Here is a 24,414-nt window from a genome sequence, read left to right on the forward strand (position 1 = left end):
GTTTTGACATTTTCATTTGTAGTAACTGGTAAAATAACAATCTTAAAATATCTAGAACTGGAAGTATGTTACCTCAAAATTACCAGTGCCAATGATAAATAATACCTGATAGGTCAATATTAACAAACTCACAAAGTTAAAGTTTTCTGGGAAAGAATGTCTACATGAAGTATGTACAGCTACAAACATCCCAGAGTCACAAAAAATAGGAAGGGCTCTTTGAAGCTGGAAAGCCAGTTAGTGTGGAGGCCTTAGAGAAGACTTCAACAGCAGTTGAGACAAAAGGGGAAAAAAAACACTTTTCATTCGCGATCCAGTTCTGCAAAGACTGAATTCTAACTGATTAGAAGGCATGTGACAGCCAAATGGGCCTGAACAATAGAACAGAGTGTGGTGGAGGGATTTAAGTGTGGGGCTAGGAAACCGGCATCTCAAATTGTCTTGAAGGTCTTGCCAATGACTTGCAGCCTGACTTTACTCTATTTATGTCCCCTCTTTCACTCCGATGTTCAATCTCTTTCTCTATAGAAACCGGGTCGGGGGGATCATTTGTGGCCTGTTTTGTATGATACGTGCCAAGTAACAAACTGTGATAAAGAACTCTGTTCAGTCCTAGCTGGGGGTGAGTAGACAGGCTAAACCCCGACCACCCAGCGCATGGGTGAATTTTTAAGAAGCAATGATCTTCTTTCTCTGTTTTACATTTCAGTGTGAAAAATATTAGAAAGCACAGAAAAGTAAAAATAATTGAAATTCATCCACAAATCCAGAAATTATTGCTGACATTTGGTGTATTACCTTTCAGTCTTGGGTGTGTGTGTGCCTATGACACACGTTTAACACACACGATTAAAGAGGAGACTATATTTTCAGTAAATTACAACCTACAACAGACAGTGCTTTGCCCCCTGTATTCTTCACTGAGTAGATAATATATTTTTTAATAATCTGTGAGGATTTGGGGGTGGCTCCCATATTATTCTGTTTAATGCACTTAACATTATTTATTTATTCAGTCCCATCTTTTTAGATATTTAGGTCATTTTCAACTTTTTGCTGTTAAGAAAGATGCTGCATTAAATATCATTAAACATAAATCCTTGTAGCTAATTGATTATATGACTAAGATAAATTTAGAGTGTTAAAATCACTGAGTAAAGGGATATGATCATCTTGGGCTCATACATTATATATTCTCCAATGGCTTTCCAGAAAGTTTACACCAAATTGCACTCTGTTCAGTGTTGTATGAGAGTGTACATTTGCCTGAATTTTCTTTCATCTTTATTATTTAATTGGTTTTTAAGAGTACTTCACTTGTTTTAATTTCTTGGGTTATTAATGAGCAATCCTGTTGGTAGGATTGCTCATTAAGTAGGATAAGTATCTGTGCATTTTTAATTGAATCTCTTATTTTTCAACCTAGAAGACAAAATCTACTACTATCTTATCAAAAGAACACCTAGAAGTACAAACTTCCAACTTATAGTTAGGAAGGAAGTAGGGACTGAAAGCCCCAGAGGATACTCAAATATCTGCCAATGATCTAGAACAGAGATGGAAATTTTATGTAAATACACGGTGCCTTTGTTCCCCCTACCCCCACTCCCCAGTTGGCAGACATGACACTTTTTCCAGTGAGCCTGGATATCCTCAGAATTCTTCTCAACCCCAGCTGCTATCATTCTGAACAATTACCTCTTTTAGTTGGTACTTGAAATGAAACCAGTTTGCCCTTTTGGCCCAGAGTGTAGCCTACAATTCCAATGGAAAAGATAAAGGTAGGAAACCTACAATGTCACATGGCTGCTGGACTCTTCCCTGATCTGGTCCTCTCCTAAATATGTGTCATAGAAACGCAGTGTTAGCTCCACACAGACGTTCCATTGTACCTATGCCGTTAATGTATACAGTGCACTTGTGGAAGTTCTGGCCTCTTTCCATATCCTCCTTAGTTTCTAGAACAGTACTCCTTGGCGATAATAAACAGCTGTTGGCTGTCTGATAATGTAATTATCAGGATTCTTCCTTGGTCTCTTCAAGCTCAATATATACTCTTCCTCTAAAGTTTGCCTCCACTGTTCAACATTCAGTTATGTTTCTTCTCCCTTCCTATCCCTTTCCATTTTAATGTCCCTTTTTCATGCAGCCTGTTACCATTCCCTAAAGGGACATCATTTCATGGGATCCTGAGTGGCCATGTCCATTCAACAAGCACATAAGAGAGTGGCTGCCATATGGTGTCTTTAGAGATCAGTAAAATCATTCTTTTTTTTTTAATTGAAGTATAGTCAGTTTACAATGTTGTGTCAATTTCTGGTGTACAGCACAATGCTTCAGTCATACATGACCATACATATATTTGTTTTCATATTCTTTTTCACCGTAAGTTACTACAAGATATTGAATATAGTTCCCTGTGCTGTACAGTATGAACTTGTTGTTTATTGTATTTTGTGAGAATCCTCCTGTATTTCGCAGCAAGAGACATTCTGCCATAGTTCAGTAGGTGTTCTGTGCGATTCAGTGGGTTTATAGATGTAATTCTTGGTGTATTTGTGGGGCAGGGCGAGCTGTGAGTCTCTCTACTCCGCTGTCTTGGCACTTCTCTCAGTAAAATCACTCTTATGTAGACCATCCACTTGGAGAAATGGTGCCCCTTTTTTTTTTGCCGCAAAAGAAGGAAGCAGCTGGTGAGGAGCTGATAATGAGAGCTGTACTTTTGATGAGCAGCAGGAAGGATCAGTCCAGAGGAACTGAGGATGGAATGACTAGTCAGCCTTTCTCAGAATGAAGCTTAGCCTGGTTTCCAGTCTCTGCATCTCTCCTCTTCCAACAGCTTGAGCCACTGACAACCAATCCTGCCCTTAGGTGGAAGGATTTTAAGATAGTCTAGTTCCATTTGACTTTCAGTGCACCTGGCTCTGACCTTGGGCACAAGAACTAATCATGGAACTTCCCACATATTCAATCAGTAATTCACTTAATCAATGTGTTTTGAGCACCTATTACGTGCTAGGCACAGTTGTGCACAAGACAGGCATGACACCTGCCAAAGGCAATACGAGGAATGGTTTGGAAAGGATTTAGACACCCCAAATTCTCCACTAACCCCCCACCCCACCCCAAATAAGTTCCTAGCCCTTCTTGTAACCAGATTGCCACTCAAATCCTCTCCTGATGGAAATTCGGGAGCCACCCTGCCCTCTTAGAACTTACATTTAGCACCAAAGAGTAAGAAGTCAGTGGCATCCAAGTCAGCCAGGTACTACTAGTGCTGTGATGGAGGCACTGACTGATGCTGTGACCACCAAGAAGGACATCAAACCCAAGTGTCACAGAAATGACATCCAAGAAAAGACCTAAAATGTGATTGACTTAGGCAGCAACAGAGGTGGGGGGAAAGTGCTAAGCAGAGGATTCAGTATCCATGAAGCCTAGAAGGAAAGAAAACATGACATATTCTAAGAACTGGGTGTTAGTTTTGGAAGGTAGAATGGGTGAAGTGTCAGAGAAACAGGATAAATCACAAGATGTGAGGATGGGGAAGTGAGCAAGGCCAAATGGAAGAAGGCTATAAGCCAGGACACAGCGTGGGAACTCTATCCTAAAAGAAATGGGAAGCCAGTGTGTTTGAAGCAAGCAAATGAATGGATAGGTTTGTGTTTAGAAAGATTGCTTGGGTCAAAGTCAAGAATGGAGGGGAGAGAAGCAAAACTGGAAAGGAGGGCTTCATCACGAAGCTTTTGGAACCATTCAGGCTGCAGGTGGTCCTGTCCTGGAGCAAGGGTAGAGGCATTGGGGATGGGAGGAAGTGTAAGGTTTCTATTAGTTCTCTGGGGCTGCATAAGAAAGCACCTTAAACTGCGTGGCTTAAAACAACAGACATTTATTCTCTCGCAGTTTAGGGGGCACGTTTGAGTTTGAGATCCAGGTGTTGGCCGGGCTATGCCTCCCCTGACGCCTCTAGCAGAGGATTCTTCCTGACTCTGCTGCTCCCAGCATGGCCAGCAATCCAAGCTTGCCAAGGCCCCGCTCTGGCCACGTGGCCATGTCCTTCCCACGGGTCTTCCCCTCATCCTCCCTCTGCACGTTTCTGCCCCTCTGTCAAGATCTCCCCTTTTTGTAACACCAGCTATACTGGATGAAAGCCTGCCCTAGTGACCTCGTTGTAACATGATCCCTCTGGGGTGCTGGGAATTGAGACTTCAACTTATCTTTTTTGAGGGACACAATTCAACCCCTAACAGGGTTTTATTCCAAGTCCCAGTCTCCCCCGATGCCCTGGGTCAGATGGATGCTTTGTTCCCTTGGTCTGAGCCCCTGCCCTCCAGGACACAGCACTGCCTTATTCTTAATAGTCCTCCTTCCAAAGGCTAGAGGCTTGTCTCAGTTGGGAAATGGGATCTTCGGGACTTTCCTACTACCACGGCTTGCCAGTTCAGCTCTCAGAATATTTTCTGTATCTGAGTTCCTCAGCCGAAGCACTGTCCACCTTCCATGGCAGCCTACTCCCAGGATGCAACATTTCTGTTGCCAGTGACTATCACCTGCTCCCCATCTTGCAACCTCTAGATCAGTGTTTCTCAGAGTGAGGGCCATAGACCACCTGCAGCAGAATCACCCAGGAGTATTGTTGAAAAATACCGTTTATTCTGACCTACCTAACCCCACTGAATCAGAACCCCTAGCTGTGGGGTCCAAGATTCCATGTTTACAACAAACTGTCCTAGTGATTGTCATCAACACTCAAGTTTGAAGATCACAACTCTAGATTATGCATTCTGCTTCCCTGGATTTCCTGCCAGCCCCTGCTGCAAGGTCTGTCTCTCAATGTTGGCGCTATTTCTGGAGGTATATCTCCTTCTAGGCCCTCCTCCCCTTCCAGCTGGCCCCGTGCTATCATGGTTAAACAACCATTCCAAGCCACCAATTCTGATCTCACAACCAGAGGGGCAATAACACACTGAAATAAACTATTCTTATGAAGAAAAGAACCAAGTATTGGGATTCGCTTAGCCTAGTAAAGATGTGTATTTACATACTACTGATGAAAATAATATGAGAATAAAACTATTTATTGAATGACTTTAAGAATACCCCCCAAATTAAAATCCTGATAGATAAAATAGCTGCAACAGAATCATCTAAAGGTTAAATATATTGTATATATTTAGATACATATAAAATATATATGCATATACTATATGTATGTGTGTATATATATGTGTGTGTGTGTTTGTGTGTGTGTATATATATATATATATATATATATTTAATTGAAAGTAGAGATAGGCTCTCCAGAGCCCTGATTGCTTCCCTCAGTCTGAAACACTCATCCTCACTCTACTCAAAAAAAAAAAAAAAAAAAAAATCATAGTCTGAAAGTCCTCAATCACCTGATATTTAGTTTAAAAGATCAAGTTTACCTTCTTCTGGGTGCTTTTAAGGATTTAGCCTTTTGCGTTTTGGCTCCAGTATAAGTGAGTTATACAATAGATGTAAGTATGTAAAAATATTAATTTTTAGAGCTCAGTTCACAAGTGAATTCTTAGAATTTTCTTCGAGAGATTGAAGTTTCAGTTCTATTTAACCACCAGAAAAGAGCAGGCATAGGGCCTAGTTTGGGTACCAAATAAATATTTGATAATGTTAATTACATTCTTGCCCAAGGCTGAGAGATTGTCACCAACAGAGGAGTAGATGATCACCCCTCATCCCAAGTGGTTTGGTCTCGTTTGTCCGTAAAACTCGCATCAGACTTTGACTTGTTCCTGATGTTTTATGTTGTAATGATGGAGGACATTCCTAAGCACAGATGCCTATCAGTTATTTGTAAGTAAACCTTTCATATGTAGAGTAGGGTTAAGAAACTCCAAAATAATACATGGGACTGATCTAGCATTTAAAGTAAAGGAAGACTTGAAGTGATTATTTAAATAGATTAAGTCTAAATAAACTGACTTGGACTTCAATTATATTTCCTGGATATTTCAGTCAAATTGTGATGTCATGCACCCCATTTGCTCATTTTATCAAAATGAACCCACTGTGTTTACACTAAATATTTACATATTTACACTTGGAGGAGAAGATGCTGCCATTTATTTTTTAAAGTAGCAACCTTGCATTTCTAACATCAACAACCAGCCTATATATAACTTTTTTTTAATATTTGTTAGTTGAGTAATAGTCATTTTACAATGTTGTGTCAAATTTCAGTGTAGAGTACAATTTTTCAGTTATACACGAACATACACATATTCATTGTCACATTTTTTGTTCGCTGTGAGCTACCATATATACAACAACTTTTGCTGTCTTGTTCATCTGTCTTTAATCTTGCTTTCATCATTCAAAAAATGAAACACTTTTCTTGATTATTTTTCCTGCCTTTTTACAGGTATGTTCTTTAAAGGCTTGATGCTAGGGTGAAGGTGTTTTATATAACAGGCAAAGCCCGGGGTTGCTGAACCTCTGACACAAGAGACCTAGCAAGGTCTACTTTTGTAAGAGGAAGCTTGTCTTTGCTGCCTTTTTGCCTCTTTTCCAACCCTGGGCCTGCCGTCTTCACAACGCTCTCTATACTGAGCTTCCCCAAGTTGTCCTCTGTTGGGCAAATCATTAAAATCCCTCTTACGTTTCACACCCCACCATCCTCAGAAAGTACCCTGTAAAATGAAAGATACAAAATGCTGCCATTCTCATTTTGCCCGCTCCATTTCAAAACATTCTCCTCAGCTAGGAAGTACAAAAGTGTAGCTGATTATAGAGCCCGTGTTAATGTTACATTGTACAAGAGGAACACGTTGGATTAAATCTGGAAAGAAAGAGAAGGAAATAGGGCTCTCAGTGGCCCTCTCCATGGCCATCTACTGCTCCGCAGACGAACAGGACCTGGGCACCTCATCTTTGAAAGGATGCCTCTCCTTCTTCCTGTCTCCTGCATGCCTTCCAATCCACTTTTCTCTGACTGGTTAGTCTCAGCCTTTCAAATGTAAGTATGACCATGCTTTGATGAGCTTATGTAGACCTCAGGCTTCCTCTTTCACTTACCACCATGAGGGACTTCCTTGGAAACTCAAACAGAAATATAAGAAGAAAGCTTTGATTTTCACTTCATTTTGTATTCTCTTTACAGAGCACAATCTTTCTGTTTTTATTTTATTTTATTTTATTTTATTTTATTTTATTTTATTTTATTTTATTTATTTATTTATTTATTTATTTTTTTACGTAAAAAGAGTTTTATTTGCAGGGAGCGAGACTCTAGTCGAACAAGCCAAACCCCATGTCATCGTCTGACTCCTCTGACTCCTCCTTCTTCTCCTCCTTCTTTTCCTCTGCTACGGCTGGGGCAGAACCCGCAGCAGGACCTGCAGAGCCTGGGGCAGCTGGGACGGCCACAGCCCCGCCAGCAGGCACGCTGGCCAGCTTGCCGATGCCCTGAGCAATGACGTCCTCGATGTTCTTTCCGTTCAGCTCACTGATGACCTTGTTGAGCCGGTCATCGTCTGCCTCTCTGCCCACGCTGTCCAGGATCTTTTTGATGTCCTTGGCGCTGGGGGAGGCATTGCCCCCGAGCGCGGCCAGCAGGTAAGAGGCGACGTAGCGCATCCTGAGGTGCGGAGAGGGCGGCGGCGTTGCCGGGAGGCCTCCCGGCCCGTGCGCCGCCGCGCGTGGCCCGGCCCGAGGGTCCCCTCTGAGGCCTAGCCCGCGCCCTGCTCCGCACCCGGCCCCGCGCCCTGCCTGCCCTCCGCGACGCTCACGACGGCGACTGGCCCGTGCCCCGGCCTCCCCACTCACTCGGCAGCGGGGGAGAGGCCTCACGCGTGCAACCTCGGTGGCGTCAAGGACGGAAAAAAAAGCAATCTTTCTGTTTTTAGACAGTGTTGGTAATTTGGGGAATCCCAAACTATGTAAATAACCACACTCTTCTCTAAGTTTCAGTTATACAATAAATTAGACTACTTTCTTAAAAGACTTTTTGGAAAGCAGAGGCCAGCTCTGAAAACACAAGTCAGTTTGTTTTTTTTTTAAACACAATTCAAAAACAAACCTCACAGTGTGTTGTCAGCATTGGCTTTTAATGTGTAGCTGTAAAAGAACTCATTGAGACAAACATACAGTTGGGTTTTAAAAGGCCAGGGTAGCGGGGTTTTTTGAGTAATTGAAGATTTGTAAGTTTTAAAATTGTGAGCTGGCATTCTGTACAAACATATGTTATTTCTTTTCCAATGGTATGCATTGGGTTAAAGTCTATTTTTCAGTATATCTGAACCTGTATAGAAGAGATCTAAACAAAGGTCTGGGACACTGGTTTGGTCTCCAAGACCAAACCCACCAAACAGACTGAGCTCGGTGTCACATCAGGCTCAGTCTGGGGGCCATGCCAGGATACGGAGCAATAGCTGCACAAATCACATTTTGCAAAGTAGCATTCTGAGTGCAAGTCTGAATTCCTGTAGGAAGGAAAGTTTACAGCATTTCTCCCTCCATTTTGAGATTTGTGAACAGTGTGCTTCATAACGGGGCAAAATACGACTGCCATCTAACAGCAGAATGTAATCGTACAGAAGGAACAACGGGCTTCGTCATCAACCAATTCAATATGTAAGCATTCTGTGCTGACAAAAGGGGGTAGATCGAGGGCAGTTTACACCCAAGCACTCAGGAGACGCGCTTGATGCACATGCTGAATAAGGAGTCACGTTTGAAGGCAAGCTGACTCGTGACACTGCTAGAAGTCTGCCGGAAAACCTTCATACTAGGAGTGGTGATAGAATACAGGTCGAGATGCTATACCAAAGAGCCTGAAATAAGGGAGGAGTTGCGCTTGCTTCACACCTTACTGCCCAGAGGTCGCTGTGCATGCCAGGGCGGGGAGACGGCTCTATCGCTCTATCGTGAGAACAGATGGGGAGCCGTGTTGCTTTTATCTTGCTGCCCTGCCTTCTGTGAGTGTGTGTTCTCATCTTATGAGGGACAGTGGCTCACTGGCACCGGACCATGGTCCTCAGAAGCAGAGAATGAGAAAGGAGAAGGCAACCAATCTCTTTTTCAAGGACGTGCCCCCCAAATTACATCTATCTTATATCCTCAGAGCTAGAGTCAAAGGAGTCTAGGGAAATCTAAAACTCAAGGGGTGTCCCTGCTCAAAGGGGATGAACATTGGGGTTCAGTTAGAATTTTCCCACAGTAGTTGAATGACAAGCTTCAGAACACACACGTTGTTCGGATGTGTGTGTATATGTATACACACTCTAATGTATAAACATTTTAAAGGATAGTTAGGGGCTTACATGGAAGGCAATGTTAGTTAATGGTTGAGATAGATCAAAGGTAGACTTTGAGGCCAGGGAGACCTGAGTTTGAATCCTGACTCTATCGTTAACTGGTATGTAAATCTTCTTTTTTTTTTTTAATTGTTATTTATTTTGAGGGGAGGGAGATAATTTATTTATTTTAATTAATTTATTTATTTTGATTATTTTTAGAGGAGGTACTGGGGATTGAACCCAGTGCCTTGTGCTTGCATGCGAAGCACACACTCTACCACTTGAGTTATCCCCTCCCTAGATCTTCTAAACATTAATTTTCTTACCTATAAAATGGAGATAATTCTTATTTCATAGAAATGTTTGAGGAGCAAATTAATTAACTGTTTGAGGGGCAACAATTAATGCTTATTGTTGGATGATAAAGAATTTGTCTGGGTTTTGGCAGGGAGCTTCTAAAACCCTTGGAATTTCCCAGATGATGAGTGTCTTTGTTGTTCATGTGCCCCTTGGGTTACCCCGGAGTTTGTGCTAATGAGGTAAAGATGGGTCAGGAGTGGGGCTGGTTCCCAGAAAGACCAACCATGTGACTAGTGGGTTGGGGCTTTGGGCCATGTGATATCAGTCCAACCTCCTGGCTTCTGGGGAGGGAGGGTGGCTAGAGATTGAGTTTAATCATGTGGCCAATGAATCAATAAGTAGTGAAATCCCAGTAGAAACTCTGGACATCAAAGCTCAGGGGAGCTTCCTGGATGATGAACACATTGAATCAGGGTGACAGACCCTAATTTCACAAGAAGGCACAGAAGCTCTACATTTGGAACGCTCTTAGATCTTGCCCTATCTATCTCTCCATTTGCCTATTCCTGATTTGTATTCCTTGTAATACAACTTTAATAATAAGTATAGTGCTTTCTTAAATTCTGTGAGTTTTTCTGGTGGATTATCAAACCTGCAGGGGGTTATGGGAACCCCCAGATTTGTAGCCAGTCAGGTACACAGGTCGCCTATGGACCCCCACAAAGTATGTCTAGTATCTGAAGTGAGGGCAGTCTTGAGGATGACTGAGCCCTTAAGTGGTGGAATCTGCAGTAGCTTCAGGTAGTTAGTGCCAGAACTGAATTGCAGTACACCAGCTGGTGTCAGAGTAGGTATAAAGTGTTTGACAGTAAAGGCTGCAGGTACCATTACTGCTTTTAATTCTTGTTGTTATTATTATTATTGTTGTTGTTGTTAGCATTGCTTGATTGAGTTACTGAAATCCTAGTGATGTTGTAATGAAATTTAACATTATTCTGAAGTCCTTCTCATCAGAGTTTAGTGTTTTCCTCATCAGGTGGCCTTCTCCAAGCTCTTTCTAGGAAAAGAAAGTTGAAATGAGAGCCTTGTCCCCCTACCAAGTCAGTGAAGAGGACCCAGTATACTACCAGGCCTTGCCTCAAATGAGCAACAAAGACCACCTTGAATAGCACCCCATTTAAAGGCTCTCAGCTGAATGCCACTCACAAAGCACACAGACTTATAAATCCCTCAGAATCTCATCTGAAGGATGAGTATTCAAGCCAGAGGTAATCTCATGCCTGTATTCTGAGGGCTGCTACCATTTGGAAGGGGGATCCCAACTCACAGTCACTTTGCCTGGCCGGCCAAGGCTTGTACTTTATGGCAAAGAGGACCGAGATCTGGGTGAGACATGGGGAAGATTTTTTACATACTTGAGTGTAGTAGAAAAGAACATGTGATTTGCAGTTTAGAACTCTGCTAAAATTTAGTCTTTGCCACTGGCCAACTGTAGAATAGGGGGTAAATTTTTTAATCTCTCTGAATCTCAGTTTCCCTCTCATGTGAAATGGAATATTAATGAGTCACTGATGAGGCTGTTAAGAGGACGCAATGAGACAATGTGATGCGGGTGGAGTATTGACCATAGCACATGGCTCACAGAAGCGACTGAGTACGTGTTGGTTCCCATCCCCTTTCCCTCTGTGGGGCATGGTGGGAGGGAACTCCTTCCACTCACTTATTCTTTAAAAAGCCCAGTGCAGAAAGCTTTCTAGGATCGGATTACCAGTTATTCTTTTCCTGAAAGGCAAGTCTTAGGTTACAGTTTTACTGTAAACATCTCCAAAACACTGCAGGCAGAAAGATCAAGGAGATTTGCCGTTCCTAGAAGGATTCGTGATATCCCATGAAAGTTCATATTTCAGGGCTGATCTGCCAGTTGATGGGATTCTGTCATCAGGGGTTTTCTTTCTCCATGTGGCTTCTTAGAAAATAATCTGACCTTCACAGTTTTTTCCCCACAATTTGTCCCTTTGCACGGATGGTATTTTCTGCTACTCGGGCATTTAGAGAAACTTTCTATTCAGAATTTGCCGTACAGGGTGGAACTGAACTCTTCCACTAAAGAAGAATCTCTATTTGATCAGAGCTTTCAACTCTTCATCATCTCTCCTCTTTCCCCAGTGCTAAAACCTGCCTGCCTATATTGCCAAGGTAGAAATGACTGTGAAGTTCAAGGTCACTTTCAGCAGAGAACTGTTTGTGTGCTTCTGTAGGGAGGCTGAATATGGATCCTTCAGAGGGAATGTGCTTTCATGGTGCACACAATCTCTAAGTCTCTGGGCTTAAAAACATCATTAGACTAATGTTAAGCATTTAATAAGAGTTTATGTATTTGTAATTAAGGATGTACACAAACATAAATTATAAAAATGTTCACCTCAGTATTTTTCAGTGTTTCTACTTAATAAAATTTTTCATTAAAAGGTGGACACAAACTAAATGCCCAGCCCATAAAAAAATTAGTTCACAGTTATGGAACTCTATAATTGAACACTATTGAGCCATTAAAAATAAAGTTGCAGAAGAATATTTATTAACATATTCACATATTAGCAGTCAACATGTGTAAAAATAGAATTATAAAATTATGTATTATATAATCCCATTCTGGTAAAAATAAAACTGCATATTTATGTATTCTGTGTATGCTATGAATATGCCAAGGAAAATGTCTCTAAAGGGTAAGATGTAAGTGTCTAAAACACAAGTGACAGAATTACAGTTGATTTTTATTTCCTTTTATCTTGAATATATTTTCAGTTTTTCCATAATGAATGAACATGCATTACTGGCATATGTTTTGACAGTTATTCTTAAAATAATTATGTTCTGATCACCACACTAGGTTCTGTGAGTTGTAAGGAAAGCATAATTGGGCTTCATGATGAAAAGAGAGTGCGTGTGCTAGAAGAAACAGTGCACTGGAAGATCAAGACTCAGCTGAGTACTAGGATGCTTGCTTGAGTGCAGAATAAACTCACCTCTGTGCAAGAGAACCTTGGGTGAGCCGACTCCCTTTTCCGCACGTCACTTTTTCCAAGTGGAAAAGCACAGTGACATTCCACACCTCTCTTTGATATCACCTGGGCTGGGTGCGTACCTCTCCCATGCTCTGGGTCATAGGAAACACCCACACACTGTCTGCACTCTGGATTTCCATCAGTGATGTGAGCCGTGGGTTTGTTGGAGTATTTATTTAGTATTTCTATTTCTTTTGCTGTTATTAGATTATGTTCTGGAAACTTTTCCATGCATCATGGAGAGAGGCTTCTCTGTGGGTAATCTTGAATTGATAATCATTTCCATCAGGAGCAGGGAAGCTGCTTCGGTTTTTGCTTTTCTGTTCAGTTCAAGGAGGTCTGTTGTAAGTCTCCGTATTGTTTGGTTTTGCAGTGCAGGCTTTACCAAAAGCAAAAGTTCGCCTCTGACTATAGAGCTGGGAATTCAGTGAAAGGGAAAGTAAGAATTTGTAATGGCTGTTTAGACACTATGCAGCCCACGGAAGAGAAGACAGATTATAAAACGGAGAAATACCGTCAAGTTACGCAGGTTGGCCTTCAGCTTTTACGGTATCTTTATTACTTCTGTGTGAGACTCTGTGATTCATGTGCTTATACCTTTGCAGTGTCTAATGATACGGAAAAATGCTCATCTAATCATTTAAGAAGAGCAGAGAGAAGGGGAATTGCTACCAACTGTTTCTTCAGTTTAAACTTAGCAGGATAAATCAGACATTGGGCATTTAAATTAGAATAAATAATAATATTAATAAGCTTTAATGCGGGTTTCTAAGACTCTCTTCCTGATTATCTCTATAATATGTACACTTCTACATCTGGCAAAAAACGAATGCTGGAAATCTTACTCTGAGGTTTCAGATGATCCATGTCAGGTGGCTAATTATGATTCATTTTCTATTCCAATTTAACCATTAATTAAAATAGGTGTCCTTGAGTTAACGTTCAGTGCAAGAAAAGCTCAAAAAGAAAATGTGATAAACACTCCTCCTAGAAAGCTACTGACTGGTCTCATTGTCACCTTCCCATCTGTTGCTTGTGGTAGCTATAGTAACTAGCATTTAAGACACAGACACACAAAGTCAAAGTGCTAGGCTGATGCGACAGTTCTCAAACGGCTTTGTTCCATGCCTGCAGTTTCCCTGCCTGCTCTCGCATCGTATTTCACCTCCAAAGCCTCAAGTGACCACCTTACTGCTTGTGGATGGGCAGGCTTTGGGGGAAAGGCTGGAGGCAGGCTGCATTAGGGCCACTTGCCCTTTCAGAGAAAAACAAAATGCAGATGTCCGGTGTGGTTGGTGAGATTCAGTGCCCCCCCCCCCCGCCCCCGCCACACATTCTGCTGGGAAGGAAAGAGGCTGGTCTGTGACAGCTGCTGCACTGTTGTGAGCGGCGTTTGTCCAGCCCCTCCAGGAGCATAGATGGGGTCAGGCCCGGCGTTGCCCAGCCACAAACTCACCGTAACCTTGCTGGGGCAGTGGGTAGGGGGATGGAGGTGTGGCTTCCAATTCTGCACCAAAAAAGGACAGATGATTTTTCAAGTGTTGAGTTCAAAGCAAAGAGGGAGCGAGCAGGATGGGAGAGGGAAGCCAAGCTAGAATTAACACTCTGACCGTTTATGATAAACAAATTGGACCAGTGGTTTTTATTTGGACTTAAATAAACATTTTGGTTTATTTCATTGATTTTTATAGCAGATTTGGGCAGCGTGTTTAAACAGGAAAGTGGTAAATGGAAATGATCCTATTTGGGCGTTTATATTTTCAACATAAAGGGACACTGACAGTTGTATCCAAGAATGGCTTATACACTAAAAGGACATTTTTCTGTCATTCCAGTAATTAAGAAAAATTAGGCCACCACCCAAACAGGAGAAATTGCAGACCTGAAACTACCCCTTATGGAAGACTAAGTATGACACTACATTTCCAGGCACATTAAATTTGGTTGGAATATTTTTACACACACAAACCCTTAACTGAGTGACAAACTAATAATTCCCAAGCATTTCTTTAAAGGGAGTATAATATTTTGGTTGGCAAATGTGCCCCAGGGAAGTAATACGTTAATAATACTTTTTATACAGTTCCTTTCTTTCTATAGTCAGAATGCTTTCTGGTGGCTCAGAGCCACAAACTGAAAAGAGAATGAATACACTTAAGCTTTTATGACTTACTCTGTTGAAAGAGTACTTTAAAGAAGCACGAAAATAAGGCCCCGTCTTATGCCTGAGGGAAAGATTAAATGATTAATGGCTTGAGAAACATAGAGAAAGTTACAATAGTTACAAAGAAATAATCCATTAGTCAGATATGGGAAAATCCACAATATTGCTTTGCTGATGAAGATTGTAACTGTGTCATCTGGCCTTGGACCTACCCAAATCACTCTGGACCTAAATCCAATGATCTGGGGATAAAAAATATAAAAAATGATGACCCACAATACAAATGCTCCATTCCCCCCCCCCCCCCCGCGCTCAGGCACATCTGTTGGGTGAGTTCTCTGACACTGCTAAGTGGAGAAATGGTTTGTGGAAAAGAATTCTAGAACTTTTCTGTATGTCTGAAGTGCTGCATATGACTTTTAAGCCTGAAAGGCTCATTTATTCGTTGAGTTCCATGGTCAGTGCCCATATAAGGGGTGGGCAAGGGGGGGAACCAGGAGTCCCATTCTGTTCCTCTCATCTGCCTTTTTCATGCTATGCCTGAAAGAAAAGCTGCGGCAGCTAAAGAGGTACAGCTGTTGGGAATGCTTTTTTTATTTTGGTCAATTGGCAGATGAGTGTAACGTGATTTCTTAATGCAAAGGGACAGATGCCATTTAGTGCAGCCATTAGCAATAGGAGGGTATGTCGTATTGATTGCTATAGCAAAGAATCATGCCGATAAATAGAGTTGACATTTATAAGGCATTACACCCTGAGCAGTTCAGACAGTCACTGGGCTGGACACAGTGAACCAAATCCAGGGTTTCCATTATAAGTGATTTAGTAAGGCTGCTTGCCTGGCTCTTTTGAAAGCTTCAGTCCAAAAGCACAGCAACCTTCTAAATAAAGAGCATATAAATGCAGTAAGGGCAGGCATGAGGGAGTGGGTAGGCTGGGGTGGGGCTCATTCCATCAGTGCACCAAAAGTCCCTCCAGTGTCAACACTCTACTTGTCTGGATCCCCCAGAGACACCTCAGAGCATAGGCTTACGGGGACCAGAGAGACCTGATTTTACATAATAGATGTGTGATCTTGGGAAAATTACTTAATTTCTCTGCACCTCAACTTCTGGTCTATAAATTAATGAAATGGAATGGAATGGAATCAATGTTTTGAGAAATAACTTAAAGTATATGAGTGCTTACTCAGCAGAGTGCCAGGCATACGTATGGTCTTCCCTTTTTCTTGTCGGTCTCACTCCCCTGCCATTTACTTCTCTGCTTTTAACCTGCATGGCAATATGAAGGCTGTTCTTTTGCTTGTAGGTATGTTCAAGCGCTCAACATTTTATGCATTGTCAGTCCTTCTGATTTTTCTATGATTGAAGAGAACCATGAAAAAAAAACAGAATGGCATGGAGTTATCATGAGGAATAAAAGCAGTAATGCATGTAAAGTGCATGTGGGAGGTGGGCATTCATACATTCATTCTTTCTGCAAAGACTTGCTGTGGGTGACTGTGCCAGGAGTGGGAGCCAGGTCGCACCCAGTCCCAGTCTAGGCGTGCGGCAAAGTATTGGGGCAGGAGAGGACACCAAAACCACTTCCAAAAGAAGGTAATGCTTGACTTAAATCTTAAAAGAGGGAAGCAGCCAGATTGGGAGTAGGGGAGAGTGAAGAGGGTGTGTTAGAAAGCAGGAAGTGGGGTGGGAAGAAGGACCAGCTAAATGCAACACACGTAGAGCTTCCAGGGCACTATTCAGCTTCCTACTCTCAAACCTGAGCAACCAGGGATTGCCACTCTCCAAGGAAAACTCCTAACTTGACAATGAAAGACTGAACCCCGAACTAAAAAAACAAACAAGCCAACAAGACAGTGCTTTGAGGAAATAAAAATAAAAATAAGCAAGGAGAACTCTTCATAAAAAAATCATAATATATCATAAAGATTAGGGAAGATATCATACCCATAAAACAAGAACAGAATGCCATAAGAAAATTTAAAGAACCAAAAAAAGAAGAAAAAAATGCTCTTGGAAATGAAAATGTTGAAATCAAAATCAAGGTAGTTGAGATGTAGAGAAAAAAACTATAAAGGGAAAAGATAAAATAATCTGACTTTTAAGGTGGACACAGCAGAAGCCTAATACTATGTTACAGATTTTAGTTTCCTCCATAAAAGTCTATACAAGAATTGTTTCTAACACCCAAAGCAGCTGACCCTGAGATAGCTGATGATACCCTAAGGATGAGGAAGGTGCTGAGAAGAATTAAAAGATTTAATTCCTATTCTTCAGTCTGGAGATGAAAATTGCTGTATGCCATCCTGTGAGAGCTGTTGGTCACAAAATCATGTGACAAAATGTGGTGAGACTCTGTTCCTAGTGTCTCATCTATTAAATAATAATTTTTACAAGAGAATAAAATAACAACTCTCATAAATATGAAATAAACACACATGAAAATTTTTATTTAACTCACTGATAATGAGGGAACTAGTAAGATATTATAATTGGTTAAGAAGAGAATTCAAAGTATCACATATTTATAATCAGAAAATGAATGCTAAAATGAATTTCAAGGACAAAACTTAGAAACTTAATTTTATTTGCCTTAGTTTTTAATACCAGAGTCTGAAAACAAGCTATGACGTGTGTTAAAAATCTTAGTAGTATTTGCTCAGTTTTAATAGCATGGCCTTGCTTTTTTTTTATTATTGAAGTATAGTCAGTTCACACTGTGTCAATTTTTGGTGTAGAGTATAATGTTTCAGTCATACATATACATACATACATGCCTTTTCATGTTCTTTTTCATTATAGATTACTACAAGATATTGAATATAGTTCCCTGTGCTATACAGTAGAAACTCGTTGTTTATCTCTTTTATATATAGTAGTTAGTATCTGCAAATCTTGAACTCCCAATTTATCCCTCCCCACCCACTTTCCCCCCAGTAACTAAGTTTGTTTTCTATGTCTGTGAGTCTGTTTCTATTTTGTAAATAAGTTTGCCCTTTTTTTTTTTTTTTTTTTAGATTCCACATATAAGTGATATCATGTGATATTTTTCTGTCTCTTTCTGGCTTACTTCACTTAGAATGGTGATCTCCAGGTCCATCCATGTTGCTGCAAATGGCATTATTTTATTCTTTTTATGGCTGAGTAGTATTCCATTGTATAAATATACCACATCTTCTTTATCCAGTCATTTGTCAATAGACATTTGGATTGTTCCCATGTCTTGGCTGTTTTAATTAGTGCTGCTATGAACATTGGGGTACATGTATCTTTTGAATTAAAATTTTCTCTGGATATATGCCCAGGAGTGGGATTGCTGAATCATATGGTAAGTCTATTTTTAGTTTTTTGAGGAATCTCCATATTGTTTTCCATAATGACTGCACTAAACTACATTCCCACCAGCAGTGTAGGAGGGTTCCCTTTCCTCCATAACTTCTCCAGCATTTATCATTTGTGGACTTTTGAATGATGGCCACTCTCATTAGTGTGAGGTGATACCTTATTGTAGTTTTGATTTGCATTTCCCTGCTAATTAGAGATATTGAGCATTTTTTCATGTGTTTATTGGCCATTTGTGTGTCTTCATTGGAGAATTGTTTGTTTAGGTCTTCTGCCCATTTTTTGATTGGGTTATTTGGGGTTTTTGTTGTTGTTGTTATTAAGTTGTATGAGCTGTTTGTATATTCTGGGAACTAAGCCCTTGTCAGTTGCATTGTCTGCAAATATTTTCTCCCATTCTGTAGGTTGTCTTTTTGTTTTGTTTATGATTTCCTTTGATTTATAAGAGCTTATAAGTTTAATTAGGTCCCATTTGTTTATTTTTGCTTCATTTCTGTTGCCTGGGTAGACTTCCCTAGGAGAACATTGCTAAAATTTATGTCAGAAAATGTTTTGCCTATGTTTTCCTCTGAGAGGTTTATAGTGTCTTGCCTTATGTTTAAGTCTTTAAGCCATTTTGAGTTTATTTTTGTGTATAGCGTGAGGAATTGTTCTAACTTCGTTGATTTACATACAGCTGTCATTTTCCCAACACCACTTGCTGAAGAGACTGTCCTTTCTCCATTGTATATTTTTGCCTCCTTTTTCAAAGGTTAATTGATCATAAGTCTGTGGGTTTATTTCTGGGCTCTCCATTTGGTTCCATTGATCAATATGTCTGTTTTTGTGCCAATACCATGCTGTTTTCATTGCTGTAGCTCTGTAGTATTGTCTGAAGTCTGGGAGGGTTATTCCTCCAGCTTTGTTCTTTTTCTTCAGTGTTGCTTTGGCAATGCTGGGTTTTGGTTTGGTTTTTGTTTTTGTTTTTGTTTTGTGATTCCATTTACATTTTAGGATTATTTGTTCTGGTTCTGTGAAAAATGTCCTGGGTAATTTGATAAGGATCACATTAAATCTGTAGATTGCTTTGGGTAGTATGGCCATTTTAACAATATTAATTCTTCCAATCCCAGAGCTTGGAACATCTTTCCATTTTTAAAAATCATTTTTAATTTCCTTAATCAATGTTTTGTAGTTCTCTGCATAAAAGTCTTTCACCTCCTTGGTCAGGTTTATTTCTAAGTATTTTTTATGTGATTTTAAAAGGGATTGTTTCTTTACTTCCCTTTTCTGATATTTCGTTGTTAGTAAAAAGAAATGCAGCTGATTTCTGTATGTTAATCTTGTATCCTGCTACCTTGCAGAATTCTTTTATCAGCTCTAGTAGTTTTTGTGTGGAGCCTTTAGGGTTTTCTATATATAGTATCATGTCATCCACATATAGTGACAGTTTTACCACTTCTTTTCCAGTTTGGATCCCTTATTATTTCTTTTTCGGGCCTGATTGCTATGGTTAGGACTTTTAATACTTTGTTGAACAGAAGTGGTGAGAGTGGGCATCCTTGTCTTGCTCCAGATTTTAGCAGGAAAGCTTTCAACTTTTCACTGTTGAGTATTATGTTGGCTATGGGTTTTTCATAGCTTTTATTATGCTGAGATATGTTCCCTCTATATCCACTTTGGTTAGAGTTTTTATCATAAATGGATGTTGAATTTTATCAAATGCTTTTTCTGCATCTATTGAGATGATCTTGTGGTTTTTGTCCTTTCTTTTGCTCATGTGGTGTATCACATTGATTGACTTGTATATGTTGAATCATCCTTGTGTCTCTGGGATAAATCCAACTTGATCATAGTGTATGATTCTTTTTTATGTGTTGTTGGATTCTGCTTGCTAATATTTTGTTGAGGATTTTTGCATCTATGTGCATCAATGATATTAACCTACAGTATTCTTTTTTGGTAGTATCTTTGGCTTTGGTATCAGGGCCATTATGGCTTCACAGAATGAATTTGGGAGTGTTTCTTCCTCTTTAGTCTTTTGGAAGAGTTTGAAAAGGATTGGTATGAGTTCTTCTTTGTATATTTGATAGAATTCCCCAGTGAAGCCATCTGGCCCTGGACTTGTTTGCAGGGAGTTTTTAAAATTTCTGATTCTATTTCACGTCTAGTGAGCAATCTGTTCAAATTATCTATTTCTTCTTGATTCAGTTTTGGTGGACTGTATGTTTCTAGAAACTTGTCCATTTCTTCTAGGCTGCCCAATTTGTTGCCATATAGCTGTTCATAGTACTTTCTTATTTTTTTTTTTTAATTTCTGTGGTGTTGGTTGTAATTTCTCCATTTTCATTTCTTATTTATTTTGTCCTCTCTCTTTTCTTCTTTCTTCTTAGTGAGCCTGGATGGCCTTGCTTTTTTTTGTTTGTTTGTTTTACTGATTAATGCCTTTGCCTACAACATGAAGGGAAGGGTTTTTGTGCCTCATGTTGACTTTATTATATCCTTTATTATGCAAGGCCAATACAGTTTCTCACTTATGATAGAGCTATGGTTCTTTTTAATTGTGTCTTTTCTATGTTTATTTTTAAAATTATTTTAAGTATAGCTGATTTACAATATTTGGTTAGTTTCAGGTACACAGCATTGTGATGCAGCATTTCTGCAGATTTTATTCCATTATGAGTTATTACATGATAGTTGGTATAATTCCCTGTACTATACAATATATCTTTATTCCTTATCAATTTTATATATAGTAGTTTGTATCTGTTAGTCTTATATTCCTAATTCCTCCCCTTCTCTCCCCTCTTTGGTATCCACAACTTTATTTTCTATATCTGTTCTATGTTTATTTTTAAATGGTTTATGGCCACTTTGTTTAAGTAAGTAACAAAGTGCTATTTCACAAGCATCCATGATCTCATCTTAATCGAATATCCAAATCTCCTGTGACAACTTTTTTGATTTTTGTCTTCCCAGAAAGTGGGCTGGCCATTCACAAAATGGCTGGTTAGGTGACTTACCCTTCAGCTCTTCTTGTTACATTCTAATTTCTAATCTTTCTGGTACCACACAGCCCCTTTCAAGGACCCAACACCAAGGAGTACACTTCGCATTGCCCATGGCAAACCCTTAGCCAGGCAAACCAGTGCTGAAGATTTTCCCTTCTCCTAACTCTTCCATCAAAACCCACCTGTTCTCTGTCTCCTTCCCTAGAATTGCCATTATCTTTTAATCTGATGAACTATTCCATGATAAGGAGTTAGTAATATACTTTCCAAAATATAATTCACATTTTAGCAGAAGAAAACATTAGGTGTATTTAAATATTGAGTACTGTTTTGTGTTGGGTGTTATGCTCTACCTACATCATCAGACATGGTCTGACTTGGGAGACATATTCTATTCCTAGACTTGGGAGACATATTCTATTAAATTAAGTCAATGTGGTAAGTGCTATCATAAAGTTATATATGAGAAGTCCCAGAAGCCCTCCCTTTAATGTTCAACTGATTTTTAAGAAGAGCGTTAAAACAGTTCAATGGGGAAAAGAATAGTCTTTTCAACAAACATTACTGAAACAACTGAGTATTCACACATAGAAAAATGAAGTTGAACCTCTACCTCTTACCACATACAGAAAATAACTGAAAATGGATTAAAGATCTAAATATAAAAGCAAGCTATAAACCCAAAAGGAAACATAGGAATAAATCTTTGTTACTTGGGTTAAGCAATGGTTTTTTAGATACACCACCAAAAGCACAAGAAACCAAAGGAAAAATAGATAAGTTGGACTTCATCAAAATTATTAAGCACTTTTATGCTTCAAAGGACATCATCAAGAAAGTGAAAAGACAGTACACAGAATGGGAGCAAATATTTGCAAATCATGTATCTGACGAGAGATTGTGTCCAGAATGTATAAAGAACTCTTGAATAGGCATTTCTCCAAAAAAGACACACAAATGGCTGTTAAGCACATGAAAAGATGCTCAACTTCTTTATTCATGAGAGAAGTGCAAATAAGAATCACAATGAGATTCCTCATCACACAAACTAGAATGATATAACTAAAAAGACAGATAATAACAGCTGTCGGGAAGGATGTGAAAAAACTGGAACTTTTGCACACTACTGGTGGGAATGTAAAGTTGTATAGAAGCTTTGGAAAACACTTTGTTAGTTCCTCAAAATGTTAAACATAGAGTTGCTGTATGACCCAGAAATTTCATCCTAGGTATACATCCAATAGAATTGAAAGCATATGTTCACATAAAAACTTATAGTGAGTATTCATAGCAACAGTATTCATAATAGCCAAAAAATGGAAACAACCCAAATGCCCATCAACTGATGAATGGATAAACAAAATGTGGCACATCCATATAATAAAATATGATTTGGCCATTAAAAGGAATGAAGTACTGATACATGCTACAACATGAATAAACCTATGTGGAATCTAAAAAGAAAAAGAGCCTTTAATGAAAAAGAATATGAAAACAAATACATGTATATATATGTATGACTGGAACATTATGCTGTACACTAGAAATTGACACATTGTAACTGACTGTACTTCAATTAATAAATAAATAAATAAACATTAAAAAATAAAGAAAAAAAAAAGAAAAAAGAGGACACAAATGAACTCATCTACCGAACAGAAACAGAGTCGCAGACATAGTAAACAGTCTTATGGTTACTGGAGGTAAGAGGGTAGGAAGGGATAAGTTTGGGAGTTTGAGATTTGTGAATATTAACCACTATATATAAGAATACATAAAAAAACAAATTTCTTCTGTATAGCACAGGGAACTATATTCAATATCTTGTAATAACATTTAATGAAAAAGAATATGAAAATGAATATATGTATAGATATACATGACTGGGACATTATGCTGTACACCAGAAATGGACACATTGTAACTGACTATACTTCAATTAAATAAATAAGGAAATAAATACTAAGTGACAGTAGCCAGTTACAGAAGATCACCTGTTATATGACTGCATTTTTGTGAAATGTCCACAACAGGCAAAGCCATAGAAAAAGAAAGTAGATTCGTAGGCTGAGAGGAACAGGGAGTGACTACTAGAGTACAGGGTTTCTTTCATGGGTGTTGAAATGTTCTAAAATCAGATTGCGGTGATGGTTGCACAACTCCAGGAATATTCTAAAAGCCACTGAAATATACACTTTAAATGAATGAACTTTATGGTATGTAAAGTGTATCTCAATAGACCTGTACATTTTAAAAAGTCCGAGAAACAAGGCGTAAGTTTGAATAAGAAGGGGGAAGCTTTATGAAGAAAATGACATTTGATTTACAAAGTAAATGATGAGGAATCGTTTTCCACAGAGAGAAAAGTAAAAGGACTTTTCAGCCAGAGAGACAAGCAAGAGATTGTGAACTACGTGGTATTTGGGGAATGTGTGGTCAGTATATGCCTAGAAAGAGGTTAGTGGTAAATGAGAATGGAAAGTAAAACGAGGGTGTGAATAAGCCAGAGTTTCAGCAGGAAAGAGAAGGAGGGATCAAAGGCAGTTAAGAATGGGGAGGGTATAGCTCAGTGGTAGAGAGTGCACCTAGCATGCATGAGGTCTTGGGCTCAATCCCCCGTACCTCCATTTTCAGATAAACAAACCTAATTACCTACTCCCCAAACAACAACAAAAGTTATTTTTTTTTAAGTGGATAATTAAAGAGAATGTGACAGAAAGATTGTCCACAGAGGTATGCACAGAGTTAAAGGAACCCAGAGGAAAAGGAGAAGCTCTTCTGGGCCCAGCAACAGCAGAAAGTCATGGTGAGCCCCAGGCTGCACGGTCCAATGGAGGGAAAAATAACCACAACTCAGTGAGAGCTGCAGCCGGACTTTAGGTAGAGGAATGCGGCCACTGCCCAACCTGGGAGGAAAGAAGCCCGGGGTGGAGTGGTGGGGTGAGGAACATTGTGACTTCTCTCCCTCCCACCCTCCAGCCTCCTGTCAGCTGACTCGGAAGACCCAGAGCACAGAACCTGCTGATAGGGTCCACACAGGTCAGCTTTCTGGGCTGGAGAGCAGGGCCAAGAGTGAAGAGTGAGCCTGGAGAGGAAGCGGCTCAGGCCCAATCATAAAAGCCCTGGGTGCCTTGCCAAGCAGTCTGGACTTTGTCCTGCAGACAGGAGGAAACCATAAAAGGGGTTTAAGTACAGAACTGACTGCAATGTGATGGTTTGGAGGGAGAGAGCCTGAGACTGCTTCCCAAAGTGTGGTCTCCAGACCGGCAGCAT

At 39.8% G+C, this 24,414-nt stretch overlaps 1 protein-coding gene across 1 annotated transcript; it reads right to left on the bottom strand.

Moving 5' to 3' along the window:
• Positions 1–7,233: 7,233 nt before the first annotated feature.
• Positions 7,234–7,875, bottom strand: LOC116664291 (60S acidic ribosomal protein P2-like). Its single transcript, XM_032482121.1, has 2 exons — positions 7,807–7,875; positions 7,234–7,618 (listed from the first exon to the last, which is right to left on the bottom strand). Exon 2 carries the CDS (start codon positions 7,615–7,617, stop codon positions 7,270–7,272), a length of 348 nt encoding a protein of 115 aa, XP_032338012.1. The 5' UTR covers position 7,618; positions 7,807–7,875; the 3' UTR covers positions 7,234–7,269.
• Positions 7,876–24,414: the final 16,539 nt, after the last annotated feature.

This window comes from Camelus ferus, chromosome 6 (genome assembly GCF_009834535.1).
Source record: "Camelus ferus isolate YT-003-E chromosome 6, BCGSAC_Cfer_1.0, whole genome shotgun sequence".
Taxonomy (NCBI): Eukaryota; Metazoa; Chordata; class Mammalia; order Artiodactyla; family Camelidae; genus Camelus; species Camelus ferus.